The 27105-nt window shown below is 38.4% G+C and overlaps 1 protein-coding gene across 38 annotated transcripts in view; it reads left to right on the top strand.

The window, feature by feature from the left end:
- The window catches only part of NEB (nebulin), a 229531-nt gene that overhangs the window by 128583 nt on the left and 73843 nt on the right, over positions 1-27105 (top strand). For all 38 annotated transcript variants that reach the window (XM_067026027.1, XM_067026025.1, XM_067026024.1 and 35 more), the window contains 23 exons: positions 56-160; positions 1114-1221; positions 2816-3127; positions 6852-7055; positions 8451-8555; positions 8702-8809; positions 9205-9516; positions 10200-10403; positions 11249-11353; positions 12243-12350; positions 13968-14279; positions 15096-15299; positions 16023-16127; positions 16720-16827; positions 17685-17996; positions 20259-20462; positions 20814-20918; positions 24081-24185; positions 24287-24598; positions 25301-25405; positions 25956-26054; positions 26256-26357; positions 26485-26592. In XM_067026027.1, coding sequence (XP_066882128.1) covers positions 56-160; positions 1114-1221; positions 2816-3127; positions 6852-7055; positions 8451-8555; positions 8702-8809; positions 9205-9516; positions 10200-10403; positions 11249-11353; positions 12243-12350; positions 13968-14279; positions 15096-15299; positions 16023-16127; positions 16720-16827; positions 17685-17996; positions 20259-20462; positions 20814-20918; positions 24081-24185; positions 24287-24598; positions 25301-25405; positions 25956-26054; positions 26256-26357; positions 26485-26592 — 3852 coding nt within the window. The remainder of the gene's footprint in view (positions 1-55; positions 161-1113; positions 1222-2815; positions 3128-6851; positions 7056-8450; positions 8556-8701; positions 8810-9204; positions 9517-10199; positions 10404-11248; positions 11354-12242; positions 12351-13967; positions 14280-15095; positions 15300-16022; positions 16128-16719; positions 16828-17684; positions 17997-20258; positions 20463-20813; positions 20919-24080; positions 24186-24286; positions 24599-25300; positions 25406-25955; positions 26055-26255; positions 26358-26484; positions 26593-27105) is intronic.

Raw genomic sequence — 27105 nt, 5'->3', positions numbered from 1 at the left:
TCAAAGAAAAACTGTCTGTGAACGCCAAAATAATTTTTCTCATTTTTTTTCATAGCACTTATATACTGAAGCCTGGAACAATGACAAGAAAACAATCCATGTCATGCCTGATACACCAGAAATCATGCTAGCCAAGCTCAACCGAATAAACTACAGTGATGTGAGTAAACTACTGATCACATCATGAAGAGAAAGGCAAAAATGAACTATTGTAATAATATCCTTAGTGAAATATCTTGACTAATTTATTGTACATGCTCCAGAACAACATTGTCAATAAAAGAGATAGTTCTCCCTTGATTCAAGAGATAGTTTTCCCTTGATTCAATTTTGGTCTATGTGGTAGTTCCACAAAGTAGACTAGCCTTTTATGAAGATGACACCAGAGAATGAAATGCTTTTGGAGAATTATCCCAATAGGGAATATACTCTTAAAGCCTTCCCTTACAGGTTAGTGTGCTTATCAAGTCATTATTTTATTCAACAACTATTTAGCAGGCAGTCACTAGGTTAAAACACAGTGAGTTTTACCGTACTGTGTATTTTTTTGCCACTTCATTGTGTTCTGGTTACCATTTAATGCTCTTTGCAAGCATTTTCCTAGCCATCTCTTTCAGGACCAACATTTTCAACAGTGAGGATTCTGAAACCCTAGTCTACACAGATCAGTCAAGGTCTGTGATGATAATCCATGGTAAAATGGGAGAAAATAAGGACAATGCATTGAGTTGTTCACAAATCCAAATATATTCAATTTAAAAATACTGTATTTATTCCTTCTCCTTCTTTGGCATAAAAATGGCCTTCCTTTTATATTAAGATTGTGACAATAAATAGCTGGGTTTTTGTTTTTGTTTTTTTACTTGCTTGGCAAAACAAAATTTTAGCAACCTGATACTGATTTCCCAAAAAAACTTTTGAGTTTTACTAATCAATAAAACATCAAAGTTTAAACCATGTGCTTTAAAATCCTTGAGCACCTTTGAAAGTTTTCTACAAACTCACACTAATACTTAATTTTGTGTAGTTTAAATGAGGACAGAGAAAGCTTAGTAATAAATAGTTTCATTTTTTACGAAAGGAGTAATGATTGATCAATTCTTTTTTCTGCAGAAACTCTATAAACTTGCTTTGGAAGAGTCAAAGAAGGAAGGCTATGACTTGCGCGTGGATGCCATTCCAATCCGAGCAGCCAAGGCATCAAGAAACATTGCTAGTGATGTAAGTTGATGTTTTTGGAAGAGGCATTTCTTACTCAAAGATGTTAACAAATGGCAGCTTTTACAGCTTCTCTTGCCAGAAGTTTAGCCTGCAAGTCTCAATTTCCTTTAACGATTCCCCCATATACAAAGTGACAAATGAAAACAAAGAAAACAAAAGATACTATATCCAGTATACCTGCTAATCTGTCGAAGATGGAGTTATGTTCTTTAAAAATAAGTATTTTATGAACACTAAAAATGGACTCATATTTTTGAGCCTCAGAAGTTGAGCAGCTGATGACCCAGACGTTTGTAAAAAATGTTGTTGTTAAAGACATTGGTAGCACATGTAAATCAGCCAACATAAATGTGAACTCTTTCCTACTACTTCTATCCGTTTACTCTGGCATTAAGGGAAGATGTTAATTATGCATACATTTTAGAGTTTTGTTTAATCCTTTGCTGACCTTTAGTGAAGTTCTCCTACCAAGATGCCCATAACTGGACACAAGAACAAGTTGAGAAGTAAGCAAAGCTTTTACTCAGCACCCACTTTCCTCTCTAGTCCTTCCTGTGTCATGAGGAACATCTCCTGAGGGTGTCCAGTACCCTCATTCTGTACCAGGGCTCCTTAAGACCCAAATCCAGACTTTCCTTATTCTGGAAGTGTCCCAGACCTTAAACATATGCTTCATTCCTTCCATTATAAAACCTTTTTCTGGCTGTTAACCTGGAGAAGCCCACACTGTGATCATCTCATGGTAAAATGGACCATAAAGTATTATTCTTAAATTTTAAAAGTAGAGTGTTAACCCAAGTTATTACTCTCTCATGGTTGAAAGTTCAATGACATTGACAGGCAAATAAGCGAGGTATTTCCTGGTGAAACTTTCTAAATGTAGCCTGTATCCTTGACCATGGAATTCACTATAAATTCTGGCTACAAGGGAAATATTCTAAAACATTCATCATATCGAAACATTTTTAGAAAAAAACAGTCACATCTTTAAATTAAGTAGATGCTCTTTTAAATTATACAAGATGTTTTATCTTTACTTGTTAAGCAAATGTAAACTAGGCAGTATAGTTTAGTGGAAGGGGAAAATATTAGGAATCAGAAGGTCTCCATTCTAGTCTCAGCCCTGCTACCTGCTTATGATGTGACCTTGAGCAAATCACTTAACTCCTGGAGGCTTCAGGTTTCTGTTTTATAAAATGGAGTTGATAATATTAAACTTTCTCCCTCACACTAGTGGTGGGGAAAATCAAAAGAAATAATGTGTCTATGAAACTATGAAATGTGATATAAATAAGATGTCCTTGGGCTTCCCTGGTGGCGCAGTGGTTGAGAGTCCGCCTGCCGATGCAGGGGACACGGGTTCGTGCCCTGGTCTGGGAAGATCCCACATGCCGCGGAGCGGCTGGGTCCGTGAGCCATGGCTGCTGAGCCTGCACGTCCATAGCCTGTGCTCCGCAATGGGAGAGGCCACAACAGTGAGAGGCCCGTGTACCACACACACACACACACACACACACACACACACACACACAAATAATAATAATAATAATAAGATGTACTTATCATTAGACTTATATCCCTATTCTTTTTTCAGTACAAGTACAAGGAAGGCTATCGCAAACAGCTTGGCCACCACATTGGGGCCCGAAATGTGAAGGACGACCCCAAGATGATGTGGTCCATCCACATGACCAATATCCAGAGTGACAGGGAGTACAAGAAGGACTTTGAGAAGTGGAAGACCAAGTTCAATAGCCCAGTGGACATGCTGGGGGTGGTGCAGGCCAAGAAGTGCCAGATCCTTGTAAGCGACATAGACTACAAGAAACCCCTTCATGAATGGACCTGTCTGCCTGATCAGAATGACATCATTCAGGCTCGGAAGGCCTATGACCTTCAGAGTGATGTAAGTGGGTTTAATATTCTTTAGCAAGGTTTCAAGAAGCGGTTCTAACTTTTGTGCTGTGTAATCTTTTGCCAATCTGGTGAAACCGATGGACAACTTCTCAGGACAGTGTCATGAGATGCATAAAATTACACACACACACACACACACACACACACACACACACACACACACAGTGGTTTCAAAAGAAACCGATTACGTCGAAATATGGTTATCAAAATATTATACTGGGCTTCCCTGGTGGCGCAGTGGTTGAGAGTCCACCTGCTGATGCAGGGGACACAGGTTTGTGCCCTGGTCCGGGAAGATCCCACATGCCGTGGAGCGGCTGGGTCCGTGAGCCATGGCTGCTGAGCCTGCACGTCCATAGCCTGTGCTCCGCAATGGGAGAGGCCACAACAGTGAGAGGCCTGTGTACTGGAAAAAAAAAAAAAAATTATACTAAGCAAGGGGAGGAATAAATTAGGAGTTTGGAACTAGCAGATACACACTACTATACATAAAATAGATAAATAGCAAGGACCTACTGTATAACACAGGGAACTATATTCATATCTTGTAATAACCTATAATGGAAAAGAATCTGAAAAAGAATATATATATATGTAACTGAATTATATATAACTCAATCACTGCTGTATACCTGAAACTAACACAGTTATACAAGATATACAGATATACAAGATATACAAGATATACAAGATATACATACATACATGTTCATAATACTGCTATGAACATTGGGGTACATGTATCTTTTCGAATTTGTGTTTTTGTTTTTTTCGGTTGTATACCCAGAAGTGGAATTACTGAGTCATATGGTAGTCCTATTTTTAGTTAGTTTGTTTGTTTAGTTTAATTTAATTAATTTATTTATACAACAGGTTCTTATTAGTCATCCATTTTATACACATCAATGTGTACATGTCAATCCCAATCGCCCAATTCATCACACCACCACCCCCCACCCCCCACCACTTTCCCCCCTTGGTGTCCATACGTTTGTTCTCTATATCTGTGTCTCTATTTCTGCCCTGCAAACCAGTTCATCTGTACCATTTTTCTAGGTTCCACATATATGCATTAATATACAATATTTGTTTTTCTCTCTCTGACTTACTTCACTCTGTATGACAGTCTCTAGATCCATCCACGTCTCAACAAATGACCCAATTTCGTTCCTTTTTATGGCTGAGTAATATTCCATTGTATATATGTACCACATCTTCTTTATCTGTTTGTTTGTCGATGGGCATTTAGGTTGCTTCCATGACCTGGCTATTGTAAATAGTGCTGCAATGAACATTGGGGTGCATGTGTCTTTTTGAATTATAGTTTTCTCTGGTTATATGCCCAGTAGTGGGATTGCTGGGTCATATGGTAGTTCTATTTTTAGTTTTTTGAGGAACCTCCCTACCGCTCTCCATAGTGGCTGTATCTATTTACATTCCCACCAACAGTGCAAGAGGGTTCCCTTTTCTCCACACCCTCTCCAGCATTTGTTGTTTGTAGATTTTCTGATGTCGCCCATTCTAACTGGTGTGAGGTGGTACCTCATTGTAGTTTTGAGTTGCATTTCTCTAGTAATTAGTGATGTTGAGCAGCTTTTCATGTGCTTCTTGGTCATCTGTATGTCTTCTTTGGAGAAATGTCTATTTAGGTCTGCCCATTTTTGTATGGAGACACAAAAGACCCTGAATAGCCAAAGCAGTCTTGCAGGAAAAAAATGGAGCTGGAGGAATCAGACTCTCTGACTTCAGACTATACTACAAAGCTACAGTAATCAAGAAAATATGGTACTGGCACAAAAACAGAAACATAGATCAATGGAACAAGATAGAAAGTCCAGAGATAAACCCACGCACCTAGAGTCAACTAATCTATGACAAAGGAGGCAAGGATATACAATGGAGAAAAGACGGTCTCTTCGATAAGTGGTGCTGGGAAAACTGGACAGCTACATGTAAAAGAATGAAATTAGAACACTCCATAACACCATACACAAAAATAAACTCAAAATGGATTAGAGACCTAAATGTAAGACCAGACATTATAAAACTTTTAGTGGGAAACATAGGAAGAACACTCTTTGACATAAATCACAGCAAGATCCTTTTTGATCCACCTCCTAGAGTAATGGAAATAAAAACAAAATTAAACAAATGGGACCTAATGAAACTTCAAAGCTTTTGCACAGCAAAGGAAACCATAAACAAGATGAGAAGACAACCCTCAGAATGGGAGAAAATATTTGCAAACAAATCAACAGACAAAGGATTAATCTCCAAAATATGTAAACAGGTCATGCAGCTCAATATTAGAAAAACAAACAACCCAATCTATTTTTAGTTTTTTGAGAAACCTTCATACTGTTTTCCACAGTGGCTGCACCAATTTACATTCCCACCAACAGTGTAGTAATATATATGCTTTTTATTAACACATTAAATAAAAAGATCTAGCAGTGGGTGTAAAACTAGCTTAATTTCAAAGAAGTGATGAACATAAATATGCAAGATGTCTGCAACAACTGTAATAGAATATGAAAATATTTATGACTTCTATTGCTGATAAAATTCCATGTAGTGTTAATACTACCATCATCTGTTGCCTATAGTTATAGCTAAAGAAATGCTATGTTTCAGTTAGAGGTTAATGAAAATAAAGATGTTTTTTTCTATCTAAGTTCATCGATGCCAGGTTAAGAAATCCTGATTTAATGCAACCTGATTTTCCAAATGAATTTATTGCATTATCATTTTTCTGACTACTTAACTTATAGAAAATATCTATTATAGCTTGTGGAAGGAAATATAAGAATGAGTTATATATATCAAGACAATTTTTCTAAGAAGCTGAAAACAGTATCTCCCTAGAAATATGTTAAGTATTTTTGTTGTCAGCCAGTAGATTGTCCTTGGGACTCAAATACTACCTTACTGGTATAGTAGCTCCTTGTTTTTTTGATCAGCCTCTGACAAGTAGTCACTTTTGGAAGAATGATAAAAGTGGTGGCACTGTAAAAAAGAGTTTCCCAAAAAGCCATAAAAACAAAAAGAATTGTTACTCTCACTTATGAGAAAAATTCTCCTTCAGCCAATTTATTTAAGTTTGAAGAAGAAACATGAAAGCAGGATAAAATATCTTTTTTTTTTTACTTGAACTACAACACAAGAAGAGGGACTGAGGATAAGATAAGTAAGAGTAAAAATATGTAGACTCTTTGGCTTAGAAACATGATAGAATCATCTGAAAAAAGATCCCTTTTTGTTGTCCCGAGAAAACACGTGGATTCAGCATGTGGAAGTGTTCATCCTTTCTTTATCTTGAGCAATGGCTGTGAAGGCCCCTGGCCAATGAGATAGGAACAAACTATACTCTAACAGAGAATTATTCCCATACAAAGAGGTATAGGCAATCAAATCAGAGAATAAACACTTTGTATCAGGAGGCAGGCAGGGATTTCCTTAAAATGGTTTTTCACTGATGAAATCACATATTATTAGAGATTTCATAGGTCTTTAAAACAGCAAACATTGACTACCTTCAGGGACAAAGTGCTGGACTAGCCATTCTACACCAAAGTAAGGCAGTCCTGTGTCTTCTCCGAAATTTACACAGGATGCAGAATTATACACCATCTGTATACACTATGCTAAATCAAGATTAGACATCAGGCTGTGGAGATAATTTCTACACATATTTGACATTGCTTCATTTTCAGGCTATTTACAAGGCTGATCTTGAGTGGCTGAGAGGCATTGGGTGGGTGCCCATTGGCTCTGTGGAGGTCGAGAATGTGAAGAGAGCGGGAGAAATCCTGAGTGACAGGAAGTACCGCCAGCCCGCAGACCAGCTCAAGTTCACATGCATTACAGACACCCCAGAGATTGTCCTGGCAAAGAATAACGCCCTGACCATGAGCAAGGTGAGTCTCCAGCTTTTGCCAGTTGCCTGTGTCATACCTTCCACAGACTGGGCTTATAAAGTGAGAAATGTCCTGGAGGATTTCCAGAGAAAGGAGAGGTGATGGGCCTAATTCTCATGCAGCCCTTCAACAGAGCATGTGCTTGAATCCTAGTTGGACCTGCATGCTTCTCTCAACCCTGTGTCCCCTCATTCTCTGTGTGGGTGAGGAAGTACAGCCTAGGACAGTTTCTCTGGAGTAAGGCATACACTCCTCTGAGCAGTGACCCAGAGACATCCACAAATGCACTACTTTTCTCTGCACATTCAGCTTGGCAGAGCAGACTCAAGGCATCAGCATCTCTTTATCCATCCTGTAAAAAAATATACAATCATTTTGCATTTTGTTCAGAAGTCTTGGAAACACAGTGTGCATAGCAGTGCCAGTGCACAACTCAAATTACTTGCTTCCAAAACCATAGGTGGTAGAAATCCCACTTTGGAAAGTGAGATGTTATTGCTGCTTTCATTTTTATTGTACAAGATCGATGATCGGTTTTTTCCTCCAGAGTGCTGGCAATCTGTTTATTGATAGTCGGCTAATGTCTTTATCCAACAGGTAGGCCCTTAATATGCACAGCTGAGACTAAATTGAACTTTTCTGAATTCTCCCACACCTGCCTGAATGTCTTCCAAATATCTGGGTAGTGAGAATGAGGGCTTAGTGCAGAATATGAAATTGGCTCTCAGATAGCAAACTCCAACGTTTGGGGTATTAAAACTCCAGAAACGCTATTCTATACCACACTCATCAACAGCGGTCACAGTGATAATAACAATAGGAAACATAAAATTTGTTGAGTGCCTTCGGTGACTCAAGCACTTTACATATGTTACAGTTAATCTCAAAAAAATACTCAATAAAGTAATACACCAATTTCACCTCAACTTAAAAAAAAAGAGGGAAGTATAAAGTTTAAAAAAATATTTAATGAGAAAGGTATGATTATCCCTCTCCAAAAAATGAGGCATGTGAGGCTTTATGTACCTTTCTCAAGATCACACTGCTTGGACATAGGGGAGTTGGGTTTGACCTTGGGATTGATTCTGAAGTCTAGGGATTTCTACTATATCATAGTTCTATAGCCAAGCTCCATCCTTGAAGGTTCTGTGAGTAAGCTTGAGAGTCACTGGATGAAAAGAATCAATAATTGAGATCATGATGTTGCTTTACATTGGCTATGAAACGATCATATGTCTGTTTAAATATTGCCGTGATTTACTCTCCCCATACCCTTTTGCTTCCTTCACCTCCACATAAGTTTTCAAAGGCTATTTTATAGTTAAACTAGTTAAATTTTATAATAACTGCAATATATTGGCTTTAACAAAGGGTTTTACCTCACCTCCCCCATAGCATTTATATACAGAAGCCTGGGATACTGACAAAGCCTCCATCCATGTGATGCCGGACACCCCAGAAATCAAGCTGGCCAAGAGCAATTCTGCCAATATCAGCCAAGTAAGAGATTTCCTGATTGTTAAGTCAGCCTTTAGTCTGGGAGTAATTAAAATACTTTTTCCATCTTACCACCTTCCTTACTGGAAGTGGCCTATTAACTTTCTATAACTCTTTTCTTTCTCTGTTGTGTATTATCCTCTACCTAGAAACTTTACACCAAGGGGTGGGATGAATCAAAGATGAAGGACTATGATCTGAGAGCTGATGCTATTCCCATCAAGAGTGCCAAGGCCTCGAGGGATATTGCCAGTGACGTAAGTGCTCTCTGTCTAACCCCCTTGGTCTCACCTTGCTGAACAACCACAGTGTAGCTGGTGTCCACACTTTGTAACTGCTTCCTCATATACCCCTCCAGTCATGCTTCTTACCTTCCAAGACCTTTCTCTTTATTGTCTCAGAGAAGAAAAACACATTTTGAAATTGTAGTTAGAGTTGTTGCAGAAAAAGTTTTCAGCAGTGAAGACCTATGATTACACTACTGTTACATTTATGACAGCATAAAACATTAGTTTAAAATTGTTCAGAGATGTCAAAATATTCAAAATATGAAATTCTTGTCCATTTGCTTGTGGGTTTTCATGTTGTCTAATTGTCAGCATGCATATGGTTTTAAAACTGGGCTTTTAAACATATATTTCTTATGTTTTAGTACAAATACAAAGAAGCATATGAGAAACAGAAAGGCCACCACATTGGAGCCCGGAGCGTTGAAGATGACCCAAAGATTATGTGTGCCATACATGCAGGGAAGATTCAAAGTGAAAGAGAGTATAAGAAGGATTTCCAGAAGTGGAAGACCAAGTTCAGTAGCCCAGTGGACATGTTAGGCATCTTGCTGGCCAAGAAGTGTCAGATTCTGGTCAGTAACGTTGATTATCGAAATTACCTGCATCACTGGACGTGCTTACCTGATCAAAACGACATTATCCAAGCAAGGAAGGCCTATGAACTACAGAGTGATGTACGTAACGTGAACTTTGGGAAAGGAGGAATGGGAGGACATAGATTTGTTAATTGTACAGACAGTGCCTCTGTGGACAGGCCCATGGGTTGCTCACTGCACAACCTCAGGGGGAGCCATTCACATTGTTAAAACCCATATTTAGGAGTTATGTTATGGGAATCAAAGAACACAGATGAAGAACCCTATTTAGGTCATGTCCTCCCTGGCCTAGATTCCGGACTATTTTCTTCATGTCCTTTGTACTGTCTGGCAATGAAAATATATTTCAAACAAATATAAATTATCTGAACATTTAAAAAATAACTGCCACTATTGTACTATATCCAAAACACTAAACAGAGTTTCATCCTATTACAGGATGAAGATGAAATGAGATTTGACAAAATGTCTTTAAATTTTTTTTCAGTTATATAATTTCTTTGAAATATCAAATAATTACCATGAAATTTAGCATTATTACCATTTTATCCTTATTCATGGCTAGCATAAAAAATTATGCTTTTATAAATTACTCTGTCATGGATATTGAAACCCCTGATTCATGTAAAATCTCAGGTCCTACTTTTTTGGAACCACCATCTCCTGTGCTTATCAACCCCTCAACCCCGTGAACTTACTTTCCAATTAAGGGATGCTATGTCTAGCACCTGGAACAATATTTCTGTCTAATGTCTCTGTAGAATGTGTACAAAGCAGACCGGGAGTGGCTGCGTGGCATTGGCTGGATGCCAGAAGGCTCAGTAGAAATGACCAGGATGAAGGGTGCTCAAGACCTGCTGAATGAAAGGCTCTACAGGACACGCCCAGAAGCCTTGAAATTCACTTCCATTGTCGACACGCCAGAGGTTGTCCTGGCAAAAGCCAATTCTCTGCAAATGAGTGAGGTAAGAACCATCCTACCGCCAGGCTCTCCCTTAACAGGACTCTCTTCTCAGAAGATGCCACCCAAACAGAGCATCTGTGGATGAAACAAAGAAAGTAGATTGTTTCTCTTCAAAGACTTAAAGTGCTTGGAGCAACTCTAAGAATCTCTTAGTTTAGTTTAGTGAAGGCACATGCTAAGTAAAACTCTGACAAATGCCAACGCGCCTTTCCCCTACCTCACACACAGACTTGGAAGCACTAAAATGAAAAATGTCCCTCCGTTACAACTCAGGAAAGCAAATACTTATTACAAAACCTGTGGCATAATGCTACGCATTAAATGGTAGAACACTGTATTAGTCAGGGTTCTCCAGAGAAACAGAGCTAAAAAGAGGTATGAGAGAGAGATTTATTTCATGGAGTTGACTCACATGATTGTAGAGGCTGGCAAGTCCAAAGTTTGCAGGGTAGGCCAGCAGCCTCAAGACCCAGGCAGGAGTTGCAGTTCAAGCCCAAGGTAGGTAGTCTGCTGGCAGAATTACTCTTGCTCAGGGGAGGTCAGTCTTTTTTCTCTTAAGGCCTTCATCTGACTGAACAAGCCCCCCACATCACAGAGGGTAATCTGCTTTACCCAAAGTCTCCTGGTATAAATGTTAATCTGATCTAAAAAATACCTTCACAGAAACATGTAAAATAAAGTTTGACCAAATACCTGGGTACGCTGGCCTAGCCAAGCTGACACAAAAAACTAACCACTGCAAACATATAACAAAACATCTTCCCAGGTTAAGTAGTTTCTAAGGCTTAATGTTCAGATATCCATCTCTATTGCTGTATTAAAATAATATTTTCCTTCTCTCCACAGAAACTATATCAAGAAGCCTGGAATAAAGATAAAAGCAACATAAACATTCCTTCTGACATGCCAACCATACTGCAGGCCCAAATCAATGCCATGCAAATCAGCAATGTAAGAGGCATAAATATGAAGTGTAAATGTCTTTATGGGACAATATCTGTCAGCTTCTGGGGTGTGTTATAATGGACAAATTACCTGCCTTAGAAATCTTTACAGCTTTGGGTGCTAGACACTTCCTCTTTGGCTACCATTCCCAATGCATTATGAATGGAAATTCTCTTTCAAACATTAGTTTAGATACATATCTGGGCCCCTGCACTGCAAGGGACCACTGAAGGCTCAGTGGTGTCCTTCTTTCAACCTTGAAATCATTGTTCTATACCCAACGTCCATAGCTCAGTTTCATTGTATATTAATTGGGAGTGATTGAAATCCCTAGTAAAGTGCCTCTTACACAAGTAAGTATAAGAGATAATGGTCTCTATTGTCTTTATAGGTTCTTGGTTGATCCAGAACTTTCTTGTTTGACATTTCAAGGCCATAAGAAAAGTCAAACTTTTAATTATATGCAAAGTGTAGGATATGTATGATATCTATGTCACCTCCCTTTTAGCAGGGACCTTTGAAAAGTCAAAGGGCAACATTGGCAAAAAATCTTATCAAGTCTTATATGGTAACTTGATGAAGGTTCTCTAGGTTCACAGTTGATTCTTAGTTCCCATTACTGTACAGTGGGATATTTTCACATTGTACTATATTGTGGTGAATACAAATAATTCAAATATTAGTAGATTTAGATGTTTAGCTTTAGAATTGTAGTCACAAGTACCCTGCACTCCAAAAAGTAAATAGACAGTAACCAAAAGAAGGACTCAGAGCGACTGTTTTTTTCTTATGCTGCCTTCATTTACATTGTGCTTTGTGATTCATATCATGACTACTTTGAATATGTCTACTGATTTTCAATTCTTCTAAGCAAACCTGTGTTTTCCCTCAATAGAAACTCTACCAGAAAGACTGGGATGAGGCCAAGCAGAAAGGCTATGACTTGAGAGCAGATGCCATTGAAATCAAGCATGCCAAAGCCTCCAGAGAAATTGCCAGTGAGGTACAGCTCCTATTTCCTTGTGGATTTTCTTCTCTATACAACAGATAGGGAGAATATTTTTCAAGAATTTTGATTTGGTTTGATTTTTTTTTTTTTTTTTGTGGTACACTGGCCTCTCACTGTTGTGGCCTCTCCCTTTGCGGAGCACAGGCTCTGGATGCACAGGCTCAGCGGCCATGGCTCACAGGCCCAGCCGCTCCACAGTATGTGGGATCTTCCCAGACCGGGGCATGAACCCGTGTCCCCTGCATCGGCAGGTGGATTCTCAACCACTGCGCCACCAGGGAAGCCCCCTGGTTTGATTTTTTTTAATTCTATGCAAACAATTGCATTTTGCCTGTGCTAAAGACTTTACTTTAAAATATTAAAATGGGATGAAAAACACTGAGGTAAACATAGGTGAAGTACATGTGTAAATAACTTCGAAGCTGTTTCTAAGTAAAATATCATGAAGATCTATACCAAATTTTGGAGAAAAATGCAAGAACCAATACAATGTGATTTTATCCCCCAAATCTTTAGGACATTCTCCATAAATATAAATCACAGATGAAAGTTTTATACAAGACTTAAGACCGAGATCACATTTTATATACAAGATCACATTTTATGCTGGAGGCGTATGTATACTCCTCTGAGTAACCCTTTGAAGTTCATTTAACAGTAGTTTAAAAACGTACCAGCATTCAAAATAATTATTCTACCAAGGCCCCCCAGCTCCAAATCTTTAAGCTACCTTTGTTCCTTTTCTTCAAATTCTTCTCTAGTTTTTGTCTTAGTATCCAGCTGTCTCTTCCTTCTTACTTCTCATTTTTATCTCTAAAAAGGCATAGCCAATCCATAGTATCTGCCTTATTCCCAGCTCTCTCTCTCTCCCTTTTGTCCAAACTTTCCTATGTTATCCAAATATAGGAAAGAAACAGAAATGATCTTACTCTTGTCCTAAGACACTGAGAACAAGTGTGGAATAGATGGAAACTCTTATCCACAGGCCTTTTGTTGTCATCTGCTGATTCAAACCAACAACCTTGTCTTCCATTCCTGAAACATGCTCCTTTCTTGTCTGTCTCCAAAACCACACATATGACTTTTTCCTACCTGAAGTACCTTCAGTACCTTTGGGGACCATCTGACCTAATTTCCACTTGCCAGGCAACCTTAGGGACAATGATTATCCCCACTGTGCCTTACTTTTCCCATTTGAAATATGTGATAATACTAATATCCACATCATAGAGATGTTCTGAGGATTAAATGAGGTTATAATTGCCACAATTCAACTATTTTTAACCAAAAAATACAGCAATTTCATATGAATCAGCCTAATACATTTGAAGCACTCATAATAGTGTCTGACATATAGTGATTGCTAGTAAATGTTAGCTATTATTTTTTTATTACTATTGTCCACCATACTATTTCCCTCCTGATTTGTTCGTGTCCTCTGTGAAACTATCTAAAATAGCCCTAATTTCCTTAAAGTGAACTAAAATATATAATAACTACCAATTTGAGCCAATTTACATTAACGCTAAAAAAATATTCCAAAACCATTTAATGAAAAGTCCTCTTCATACATTATGTCCATATGTCTTTTTATCTTATTTTTTGCTTTAGTACAAATACAAAGAAGGTTACCGTAAGCAACTGGGCCACCACGTGGGTTTCCGCAGCCTACAAGATGACCCCAAATTGGTATGGTCTATACATGCTGCCAAGATCCAGAGTGACAGAGAATACAAGAAAGCTTATGAGAAATCTAAAGGAATCTACAATACACCGTTGGACATGATGTCCATTGTTCAGGCCAAAAAATGCCAGGTCCTGGTTAGCGACATTGATTATCGCAATTATCTGCACCAGTGGATGTGTCTGCCAGACCAGAATGATGTGATCCAGGCGAAGAAAGCCTACGAACTGCAGAGCGATGTGCGTATCCTGTCTCCAGACTCTTGGGGAGATGTGTGTCTATGTGTTTAATCACAGAATATTCCTTAAGGATGTAATTTAAATGGTAATCTTAATAGAATCTAACATATTCTGTATTTTTGTGTAGAGTTTTTCTGAATATTTTCTGTCTTGTAGAGGATTCCTTCTTATAAGGCCTTATTCATCAGATGAAAATCACTCTTATTCTATGTAACTAAGTAGAGAATTTCAATCCCAGTTGTCCTGATCCATTACATTTGCATGATCAGGTATCTAAATGTCAGAAACAGATGTAAGCATAAAAAAATGTTGGATTTCAAGTTTATCTGACACACATAGGAAAAATGTGTATATTTATATATATATATTTAAATAATATATTTAGAGAGAGAGAAAGAGGAGAGGTGTACATAGATATAAGTATGTATTTTGCTTTTCATTATACATGCTTCTAAGAAACTTTTTCTCCCAAATTCCTACAGAAGTTATCCCCAGTGGCACATAAAAGGCAGATTTCAAGTAGTGAGCACAGAAGCTCAACCTTGCATAAAAACAAAATTATGTGCCATTGCTGGCTGTCATTCCACAAGTGCTAGTTGTTAGCCCTGCTCCAGTTCCTGTAGGATACTCTGAACTTCTCCCAGAGATGTGTGCCAGAGATGTAACACTCAAATAATAACATTTAATGTTGATCCTTGAGTTTCATGAGACTGGCCACCCAGCTGGTTTAAGTAGAGGTAGTGTGTGGTTTGCTGGCATCGTGCTCTAGTAGGCAAATTGACTCTTCTGTACTCTGTGGTCCTCTCCTTCTTGTAGAACGTGTACAAATCAGACCTGGAATGGCTGAAGGGTATTGGATGGTTGCCAGAGGGTTCCGTGGAAGTGATGAGAGTAAAGAATGCCCAGAATCTCCTGAATGAAAGGTTGTATCGCACAAGGCCTGAGGCCCTCAAATTCACCAGCATTGTTGATACCCCTGAAGTTATTCTGGCAAAGATCAATTCTGTACAGATCAGTGAGGTAAGTCAATTGATGCTATGTTCAGACACATTGAAGAAGTCTCAATAAAAATTGTAATTGTGAACTTTAAACTGCTAACACCAGGATTAGAATCTTGAATGTTCATGTATCCAGATAGAATTTCATATAGCCCATCAATTAACAGCATCCACATTTCATTTGTTTAGATAATTCTTTGGTCAATATAAGTGTGGTAGGCATCTTCATGTTCCATATTCTCTGAAGTACACCTTGAACACATTTTGTAGACCTTACCTGTAATACAGGTCCACCAGTTAATACAATGATCACAAAATCGCCACCTTTTTACTGCTATTCAATGGTGAAATAAGTTGAAAAGTCCAGGGGCAGCCCCAATATTAGACATTATGACAGTTATTTAGGCCAAGAAAGCCAGGACTTGATTTGCAATGTAGATTATCATAGTCACCTGCAATGAGAGCTTACCTGCCAGATAATTACATGCGAATAAATAGAAGAGGATCTATTTACTATCATGTTTCTGACTTGTTTTACATTTATATTATAGCGCACATGAATGTATCCTTCTTGCTGAAGTCACTTTTGGCACCTTCTAAATAAAAACACAGATGAAATAAAAATGTGATCTCCATTTACATCTGAACACATCCAAAGAAAACCTTTAATTGTACCTATAATTTTATTCGTGTGGTAATTGGCTTATTTACTCATCACCGATCCTTTGTTTTTCATTTTTACCAGCCACTGTATCGTGATGCCTGGGACAAAGAGAAGGCAAATGTGAATGTACCGGCTGACACTCCATTGATGCTGCAGTCCAAGATCAACGCCATGCAGATCAGCAACGTAAGGCCCTGCACAGCCACTTGCTTCACACAGTGTTCTCTGCCTCACCAAACCTCTCGTCAGAATGCTCCAGAGAGCACTTAGCAAAAGGCATTTCCCTAATATTCCTTTTACTTCTAGTCTTTAATGATAAGTGTCGTTTGTGTGTGCTCGCACACCTACGTATGTGTTTATAATATAGAGACGTGTGTCCTTATCTTTGTTGGAAGGAAAAATGAGGTGGTTTATGCCAAACACATGACATCAAAACATATATATGCGTGTATAGTAATACTTAGTTCTCTTTTTAGTGGCCTATCATTGATTTTTCTCTTTAAAAGCCAAATAATACGTATAATTTTTCTCATTTACACATTATTTACTATCTTTTAAATTCCCTTCTTTAAAAAAAAGTTACTGGAAGAGAACTTTACTACATGTCATTAAAAATGTACTGGAGCTTAAGTTCAGTATGAAACCTGTCTATTTTATAAATCTTAAGGGGAGATTAATTTTTCAGTGTAACTGTTAACATATTCTTGAACACATCAGTAATGCTGACTCAGTAGCTCCCTCTTCATATTGACTGTGGCACTGCAATTTCCGTTTGCAGAAACAGTATCAGCAAGCTTGGGAAGATGTCAAGATAACCGGCTATGACCTGAGAGCAGATGCCATCGGGATCCAGCATGCCAAGGCTTCCAGGGATATTGCCAGTGATGTGAGAGCTCCTCCTTGCCCAGCCTTAACAAACACTAATTCATAGACACTCAGAGAGTTAATACTGTACTAATCTTTAATTTAATTCCCCAGGAATTATATCTAAGTAGAATGAAGGGCATTGTTACTAGTGTCTTGCTTTAAAATCCCCAATTCAAGAACAACTTTGACAACAATTTGATGACCCACTTAACTTCTCTCCTTGGTTCTGCTCTCCGTATGTTTAAGCACAGATTTTTATTTTCTTTTCAATATCTTCTCAATATCGGTTAATGCATAAACACTTACAGAGATCCAGTGGGTGCAAAGAATTCTACTGTTTGTTGAAGTGCAGTATGCATAGATGGTTCCCGTGATAATTTTATGCAGTACATGGACAAGCATTTTAAATATAGTTATGTTGGTTTTAATGTGTGCTAGAAAAATACTGATTTTTCCCCATTTAAATAGGATTATAAATTTTAAAATAAAAATATTAAATAAGTTTAAACTTTAAAATATATTTATTTAGACAAAGAATCAAGTTGACAAAGTAAACTATGAAGTACAGGTGGTGCTTTGTGGCAAAACATGTGAGAATGGCAAACAGTGACTGAAGTCTGGGAAACAGTGGGCAACCCTATATTGGAATCCAGAAGCACAGAATCCAGAAGCATAATTCTTGCCTTTGAGGTGTTCACAATGTTTTCATGCTTACAGAAGAACCAATGTATCAAGAAGTATAAAACTTATAGTATGAATTCAAAGAAAAGCAGTGCCCCAAAAAGGGTAATGTAAGGGAGATGGAGTTATTTGAGTAGGCTGTCTAGAAAAAGTGAGTTTGGAGAAACAATTCTTTCTTCTGTTCCCATCCACCAGTATCTATACAAAACTGCTTACGAGAAACAGAAGGGTCATTACATTGGGTGTCGCAATGCCAAGGAAGACCCTAAACTGGTCTGGGCAGCAAATGTGTTGAAGATGCAGAATGACAGGCTGTACAAAAAGGCCTACAATGACCACAAGGCCAAGATCACCATCCCGGCAGACATGGTGTCCATCAATGCTGCCAAAGAAGGCCAGGCATTAGCAAGCGATGTGGACTATCGCCACTACCTACACCAGTGGTCTTGCTTTCCTGACCAGAATGATGTGATCCAAGCCAGGAAAGCCTATGACCTGCAGAGTGATGTAAGTTGTTGCTTGTGGTGCCTGAGGGGTGAGCTATTGCCAGGAAGACAGCCTTCCACAGCTTTGCCCGGTCACTCCTGCCAGTGCTCAGGAAAATGCAGTTCTCCCTGCCTAAGCACTTTCTTCCCTTTAGTACTTTACCAAGTTTATTTTATTTTATTATTATTATTTTTTTTTTGCAGTACGCGGGCCTCTCACTGTTGCGGCCTCTCCCATTGCGGAGCACAGGCTCCGGGCGCTCAGGCCCAGTGGCCATGGCTCACGGGCCCAGCCGCTCCGCGGCATGTTGGGATCTTCCCAGACCGGGGCACGAACCCGTATCCCCTGCATCGGCAGGCGGACTCCCAACCACTGCGCCACCAGGGAAGCCCTTTACCAAGTTTATTAATCACAATCCTTAATGCTGGGCTTATTCAGAAAGTTTTCATCTTCATTGCTAGTGGTGCTACCAGAATTTTTCTATAGATTTGTTAATGTGTGCACTGTTTGTAGTTTACTAAACATAGGCATCTTCATGGTTCTTCAATTGAATGACAGGGGCTGTCTTCCTTGAAATTGATTTGAAAGGTTAGCAGCATGCTCCAATCTCACTACTTTTTGGTATTCTTCACAATATTGTTTTATTAATTTACCTAAAGTATTTTAGATTTACTTATCTTTTTGCCAATTTAATCTTTTGAAAATTATGAATTCCATCAGGATGTTTGTTTCTTGTACAGAATTAATACCTTCTTTTAATTATCTGAACTTGGTTGCCTTAAGCTTCAGGAGATGCTTTCTCATAATGAATGAGTTTGTTATAGAAAAGTATATCCATCATTTGAAATGAATTGCCAACTGGTGGATTTAGTCCCATTTCTAGATAAATGCAGTCTCTTCATTATCCTGAACCACATTAGTATATTAAGGAATGCATATCAATCAAGTTCTTAAAGAATGAGGAAGGGAAGCTTCAAAACCTGTATGTAATCCTCTTCAAGAATCCATTCTTCCAAATTTTGGGTATCCACAATACTTTATACACTAAAACATATAACATTCTTCATTAAGGTAGAAACTTCCCTACATTTTCACTCCTCTTACTCCTTATTTTAGTTTGATATTTATATCCTATTAAACAGTTATTAAAATACCATTTCTGAAGAACATAGTGGTTTTTTCAATGAAATTAATAGTTGGTGTTTCACATAGAGCAATTATATCTGGTTAAGCACTTAACATATACCTGACAAAACAGGTTTAGATAGCCAAGAAAATGCAAATTCCAATTCAAAGGGAAGTGCTATCTTGGAAAAAGAAAACTCAGTTGAGATCAAAATTATGGAAGTAGGGATTACATTCTTAATTATCCCTTTAAAAGTAATTATTAAACACACCATGTGCCAGGTCTTGTGCTAAGCACTAAAGGTACAATGGGGAATAAAGAAGAACAAGACAAACTTCCTGACTTTAGGGAGTTCACACTGATAAAAAGGAACAGATGTTAAGTAGAGAATATCCATAAAAATGGGATGGCTGAGAAAGAATGATCATGGCACTATGAAAAATGAGGTGGGGAAATCTTCTCTGGGAAAGCACTGATTTAGGGGTAAGAAGGGAGAGCATGAGTTTGTTCCATAAGGAAGACACAGGGTGCGTTCCTGCAGAAAGACCAATATATGCCAAAGGGGTGGTATGCAAACCACAAACTGAAAGGCCAGTGTGGTCAGAACACATGGGTAAAAGGGAAGCACGTATAAAATGAGGCTGGAAGAATAGGTAGGGACTGATGCTAGACCATCATCACCTTCTCATCTATATTAAGATTTTGATCTTTATCTTGAGACCAGTGAGAAACCATAGGTTGGGGGGATGTTGTGACATCACATCTGAATGGTGAATTTTGTAAAGATCATTCTGGCTGTTGTGTGGAGAACTTGCTGGAGAGCCTATTGTTATTGCTTTAAAAGTCCACCTTGGCTAGTGTGATGATTACCAAAATATTCAAAAATCTTCCACACATCCCCTAAGCAAAGCACTCCTTCTGCATCCTTCTGCTTTCTAGACTATGCATAGGCACCCCAACACAGAGACTCTGCCACGGAAAACAAAGTAGGACAAAACACTGCTGTGCATATGAGGAATTATTTTTGTCAGGCCCATGCTCGGCTTTATCATTGTTTGTGGAAGAGAAAATGCAACATGAAAAACTGCTTCCTTACTTTACCACGATTTAAAAAAAAAACAAAACCCTGCCTCTCCTAACTTTGTTTTCTTTCCCAGGCCATCTATAAGGCTGACTTGGAGTGGCTGCGTGGCATCGGCTGGGTGCCCGAAGGGTCTCCCGAAGTACTGAGAGTGAAAAATGCCCAGCATATCCTACAAGACAGTGTCTATCGGACACCTGTGGTGAAGCTCAAGTACACAAGTATCGTTGACACACCTGAAGTTGTCCTTGCTAAATCAAATGCTGAAAATATTAGTATTGTAAGTCACATTTTTCTTCTATATTAAAATTAAATTCATGTTATAGAAAATGATAAATAATTAACCTGGTAATCCGTTTGTAAGATAATAATATTGATGATAGCAAAGATTTTAATAAGTAATATTGACACAGTTGTTTTGTTATTGCTTACTAATTTTAAACCAAAACTCAAAGTATGAATAAAAGGTATTAATACAGATTTCATATCAAATTTGAGTAACATGTGAAAAGATTCTGGAAATTTTTACCTTATGAAAAGATTTTGGATCAGAAAAATCAAAAGTTGTGCACTGCAACTAGCAAAATTACAAATTGTGAAGTAATTTTGTTATCATTGGTTCTTTCCATAGCCAAAGTACAGAGAAGCTTGGGACATGGATAAAACTTCAATCCACATAATGTCAGATACTCCAGAAATTAATCTTGCTAGAACCAACACTCTTAATGTGAGCAATGTAAGTACTGCAACAGACTCCCTTTTTGTTTGGAAAGTCACCCAATTGGTATGAAGATATCACTAGGGAACTCTTCATAGCCAAGGAAGAGAAGATTGAGTGAGTAAGGAGGCCCTTGACCAGGAGTGAGGAGAGGGGCAAACTCCTGGCTCTCAGTCACTGGGCAAGGCCAGTTATGGTGAAACAATGTCAACATGACAGAAGAGAGAAGGGAACAAGGACAAGAAAGATAATGAAAGAGGAATGAAGAGACACACAAGAAAGGGGAATTAACAACAGATTCAGATGAACACAAAATAATTATGAGAATTCTTTTCACAATTTTATACAAAATAATTTTAAAACCCAGATCTATAGGGGATTTTTAAGGAAGTTATAAATTACTAAAATTGAGCCCAGAAAAAGAATAAAAACATATTGTAAGAAATTAATAGGTTATTAAAGATGCTCCTTCCTCCTCTCTGATATCAGAGTCACCCAGGATGATTTCATAGGGGAATTCTTTCCAAACCTCAAAAAATAAACAAACTGACAGAGAGCCTAATGAAACAAGGAAAGCCATCACCGTTATCAAAACTTGTCAAAGATAGTTCCACGAATGAAAACTGTAGACCAATAATAATGGGGAAAATCTTAAATGAAATATTAAATAAATCAAATTCAGTAACACATGAATATGATATACAAACAACTAGGGTTCATTCAGGAATGCCAAGAGTGTTCTGTATTCAGAAACCTAATCATGTGATAAAACAAAAGAGAAAAATCGTATGCTCATTTTATTACATTTAAAAAGACATGTGGCGGGGAGGGGGAAGGGTAAGCTGGGACCAAGTGAGAGAGTGACATGGATTAATGTACACTACAAATTTAAAACAGATAGCTAGTGGGAAGCAGCCGCATAGCACAGGGAGATCAGCTCGGTGCTTTGGGACCACCTAGAGGGGTGGGATAGAGAAGATGGGAAGAAGATGCAAGAGGAAGGGGACATGGGTATATATATACATATAGCTGATTCACTTTGTTGTACAGCAGAAACTAACACACCATTGTAAAGCAATTATACTCCAATAAAGATGTTTAAAAAAAAAAAGTGTGGGACTTCCCTGGTGGCACGTGGTTAAGAATCTGCCTGCCAATGCAGGGGACACGGCTTCGAGCCCTGGTCCGGGAAGATCCCATATGCCGTGGAGCAGTTATGCCCGTGTGCCACAACTACTGAGCCTGCGCTCTAGAGCCCGTGAGCCACAACTACTGAAGCCAGCGCGCCTAGAGCCCATGCTCCGCAGCAAGAGAAGCCACTGCAATGAGAAGCCCATGCACCACAACAAAGAGTAGCCCCTGCTTGCTGCAACTAGAGAAAGTCCCCATGCAGCAACGAAGACCCAACGCAGCCATAAATAAATAAATACTGATGAATTAAAAAAAAAATTTTTTAAAGACGTGTGACCAAATCCAATATCTATTCTTATTTTAAAAAATAAAATCTTAGCAAAATAAGAATAAATGAATATTTTCTTGTCATAAATAAGAATAAATCTCATATCAAATGTCAGGCTCATCCTCAAGTAAGTAAGCTTCTCAGTCAAGTCAGGAATAAAACAAGAATACCCATAACATTACCATTTATTAATATTTGCTGGAAGTAGCTAAGTGATAAATTAAATGAAAATTAAATTGGAAAGAACAAATTAAATTAACTCATTTAATCTTCACACTAATCACATGGGTAAGACTGTTATTTTGTTTTTATCATATGGGGAAGTTGAGACTTAAAAATATTAAGGAATTTGCCCACATTCTCAAAGTTAGTAGGTGAAGAAGTTAGGTCTCAAGCCCAATTTTTTTTGTAGTTCAAATAAAAAATATATTTGACCACATAAACCAAAAATAAATTACATAAGAAAAAATAGTGTAACAGTATATGTAATAAAACAAAATAAAATTTAAATAACATTACAAATTTGCATGAAATATTCTCTAGTATAATACATTTAAATGTGGAGAACACTTTTTTCTTTTGTACAAAAAAACAAGTCAAATGTTAAAATTGGACCACCCGAAATTCATACAAAAACTTGAATGAAAATTCATATAAAACTTGTCCATTACGGGGCTTCCCTGGTGGCGCAGTGGTTGAGAATCCGCCTGCCGATGCAGGGGACGCGGGTTCGTGCCCCGGTCCGGGAAGATCCCACGTACCGCGGAGCGGCTGGGCCCGTGAGCCATGGCCGCTGAGCCTGCGCGTCCGGAGCCTGTGCTCCGCAGCGGGAGAGGCCACAACAGTGAGAGGCCCGCGTACCACAAAAAAAAAAAAAAAAAAAAAAAAAACAACTTGTCCATTACAAGGACAAAATTTATCTAAGCACTCATTTCTCAAATATGAAAAGGCCATGAAACTATCAATGATTGAAACTCACTTCTCCTTTCTGCACTGTTCCAGCTCCCATAGTGATAGGTATGATTTCTGATTTATACATTTAAATTACTCTTATTTCTGAGTCTTTCTGACATCGTCAGTGCAGAAGGTATCCACTTAAATGTGAATATATTTTTAGAGGGCTATCTGTAAATTAGTCACTACTTTAACTGACTTCTCTTTACAAACAAAACAGTGTTGCACTTAGAAAATAGCCGTTACATCCAATGGTGCTTCAGAAAGAAAATCTAACATTCCCAAACAATATGCATCATCAATAGTATTAGAAGATCTAAGAAACCATACAGAGAGGAAAAAAACTCAAATGTAAAAAGTTTATAATTCTGAAGATTAAAAATTGAATTAAATAAATAGAATTATTAAACTGGAGAAATTCAATACTAGCCTGCCAATGTCTGAACTTAAACATACCCCAGTGCTACTAATACACCAATACAAGAAGCAGATAAACCCTTTTACATAAACCATGAACAACTACAGCAAAGCTATAATTCAAAAAAAAAAAAAAAGAAAGAACTCTTGTCAAGCCCAGATCTTTGGATTCCAGACATGATTTTGTTCTCCAGTACATTAGTACAGAATGATTCTTTCACCTATTCTCTTTTTTTAAACTGGTTCTGGGACTTCAAAAATGCACCCCTCTGATATTAATTCTACTTGAACCCTTGGAGTCATTAGTAAGTTTGAATCTGGAACGATACTTTATTTTTCCTCCTCTTCAGAAAATTTACCGCAGAGGTTGGGATGAGATGAAGATGAGCTGTGATGTACGGCTGGACGCCATCCCTATCCAGGCCGCCAAGGCCTCCAGGGAGATCGCCAGTGATGTGAGTGTGGCCTTGTTTAACTCCTCGGTTTTTCAAACAAATGCCCTAGGTGCATTGAGAGTTCGTGCTGTGATCCACCTGCTTTGTTTTTCTGTCTCCAGTATAAATACAAGCTTGACCATGAGAAGCAGAAGGGACACTACGTGGGTACCCTCACAGCCAGGGATGACAACAAGATCCGCTGGGCCCTCATAGCTGGCAAGATTCAGAATGAAAGGGAGTACCGGCTGCACTGGGCCAAATGGAAGTCTAAGTTCCAGAGCCCTCCGGATATGCTTTCCATCACGCACTCTAAACATTGCCAGGCTCTGGTCAGCGACATTGATTATCGCAATTACCTGCACCAATGGATGTGTGTGCCTGACCAGCAAGACGTGATTCAGGCCAGGAAAGCCTACGATCTGCAAAGCGATGTGAGTGGGCTGCATTTTAGCCTGAGCCCTTGCATCATTTTCCCATGACTCCCAGAAAGTTTGTTTCATTAAATCCTTGCATCATCACTTCATATTTTTATATAGCGAAGAATTTGGTTTGGGTTAGACTTTATAGTATGGTATCAAAATCACCAGAGCCATGAAGGATCTGGACTTTGTATCAAGAGATAAGTGGTAGTGTGAATATAGTTCTTAACTGTTTCCGGTTAAAGACAGCTACTCTGAAAATATTATTTTAATAGAATTTAAGTAGCAACAGAGGTTTAAATTGTAACTAAAATATCAGCAGTCCATGGGCAGGCTGTAGTCACAGATATGCTATTTTAGTTGACACAGTATTTTTAAATTTTGAATTAAGTTGCCAAGGTTTTTAAATCAGGGAATTTTGTGTACAAATCTAGGGGTTCCCATTTTTATTGAGAAAAAATCAGAGGATGCAGCTCCAGACATGCATTAGCCCTTGGCACCAATAACCTGGAGCTGAATTGAGGCTAACCCCCTTTAAATAGCAAATATGTCCCCTGCTGGTTTGTCATACCCCCTGGCCTCATAGTTAATTTACTTATGTTACTTATCTGGCTGCTTGAGTATGTCATTCTTAAATTGCATTTCTCCATCAGACCAATGGATAGAATAAATATGACCAGGGTCACTGACTTCTTCCTGGTCTTATTTTCACAGGCTGTTTACAAGGCTGACTTGGAATGGTTACGTGGGATCGGCTGGATGCCAAATGATTCTGTTTCTGTCAATCATGCCAAGCACGCTGCAGATATCTTCAGTGAGGTATTCCAGGATCTTATCCTGCCATTCAGCACATTTCCTAAGAGACTGAACAAAAAATATACGAGCCAAAATGCAATCATTCCCTATCAGCAGTTTTAACAATTTCAATTGCTGTCATTTAAGCCAGACGTACATTTTTCCAAAATAATCCTGTACTGTCCCTTTCACATTACGGAATCACATCCATCTACACTCAACAATGCTTAGAATTGTATAAAAAGAAAACTTCTTTTGTCAGCAGTAGCAATACACTTGAGAGAAGTTTGTCCAGTTGAAAAAAAAAAATGCACTGAGTTCACATAATGATACATTACATGGCTTTGGGAGCTAACCAAACCTGCTACTTTAAAAATCTGTGGAAGGTGTAAGAAGTCAACCCATTTGTTAAAAAATAAAATGCTAAGAAGAAAGCCAAATTGCCAGGAAGATGCCATTGACATACGGCATTCTATGCCTCTAGTAGAGAAGGGTCCTTAAATGCAGCATATCTTTATCAACTCACACAGGACCAGAGACTACAGCTATCTAAAAGATATTTTCTTTCCCATAGAAAAAATATCGCACGAAAATAGAAACTCTCAACTTCACTCCCGTGGATGACAGAGTTGATTACGTGACAGCAAAACAAAGTGGTGAAATCCTAAACGATGTAAGTACATGACTATCATTCTAAAATTGCTCTGTTGTGAAGATATGGTTTCCAAAGCTTTTCCACTTACTTACACTCAGCGTGCAGTCATTGTCTGAGATACAGATTGTAAACGTTGAGATGAATGATGCTCGCATTTGCTTGGACAACATGATGTTTTCTTAATATCAAAGAACTTACCAACTTTCTTCTCATTTCTAGATTAAATACCGAAAAGATTGGAATGACACCAAATCAAAGTACACCCTCACAGAAACCCCTCAGCTGCATGCTGCCCAGGAGGCAGCCCGAATACTGGACCAGGTATGGATTTTACCTGGATACCTGGCACTTTGTATGGGGACAGAGGACCATAACATAACAATAGGAGACTTATCCCTCCATTCTGACTCCTTGGTTTAACCCTTTGTCATGGCTCTCTGTCTTTTAGTATCTCTACAAGGAAAACTGGGAGAAACAAAAAGCCACCAGTTATATTTTGCCTCCGGATGCTGTGCCATTTGTTCACGCCCATCACTCTAGTGACGTTCAGAGCGAGGTAATTTATTCTGATATGAGTGTGCTTTGCAAAGGCTGGACCTTCTCTGTGCAGGAACCCATTTATGCCAAGGCATGTAGCCTAATGGAGAGTTCCTTGTTGGCTGGCAGGCCTGGCCAGGCTTGGGGATGGTCACAGTACCTGCTCCCTTCTGGTCCTTTTCCCATGGGCTTTTGGCATTCTTCATCTTTTTTTTCTTGGCTTCTTTAAAAACTATCATTTGAAGTCTTTGTTTTTTCTTCTATTCTCTTTTCTTCTTTTCTCTAAGCTTTCAAATACAATATTGCCAGAATTAGAAAATAAGTGTACAATTTTCTACTTTTAAATTGATATTTCTTCATATCTATCTATTTATTTCAATGTTTCTGTTTTGTTTTGTTTTTTAGCAAAGTGGTAAAAATAGATTTTATTTAAAAACTATCACAAAAGGGGAAAAGCAACCTCGTTACGGAACTGGGCTCAAGTCCAAATACAGAAAGGACAATTGAAGATTTATAGCCAAGGAACAGTGAG

This window comes from Kogia breviceps, chromosome 2 (genome assembly GCF_026419965.1).
Source record: "Kogia breviceps isolate mKogBre1 chromosome 2, mKogBre1 haplotype 1, whole genome shotgun sequence".
NCBI lineage: Eukaryota > Metazoa > Chordata > Mammalia > Artiodactyla > Physeteridae > Kogia > Kogia breviceps.
The sequence above is the reverse complement of the archived record's forward strand: the minus strand, read 5'-3'. Positions and strand labels throughout refer to the sequence as shown.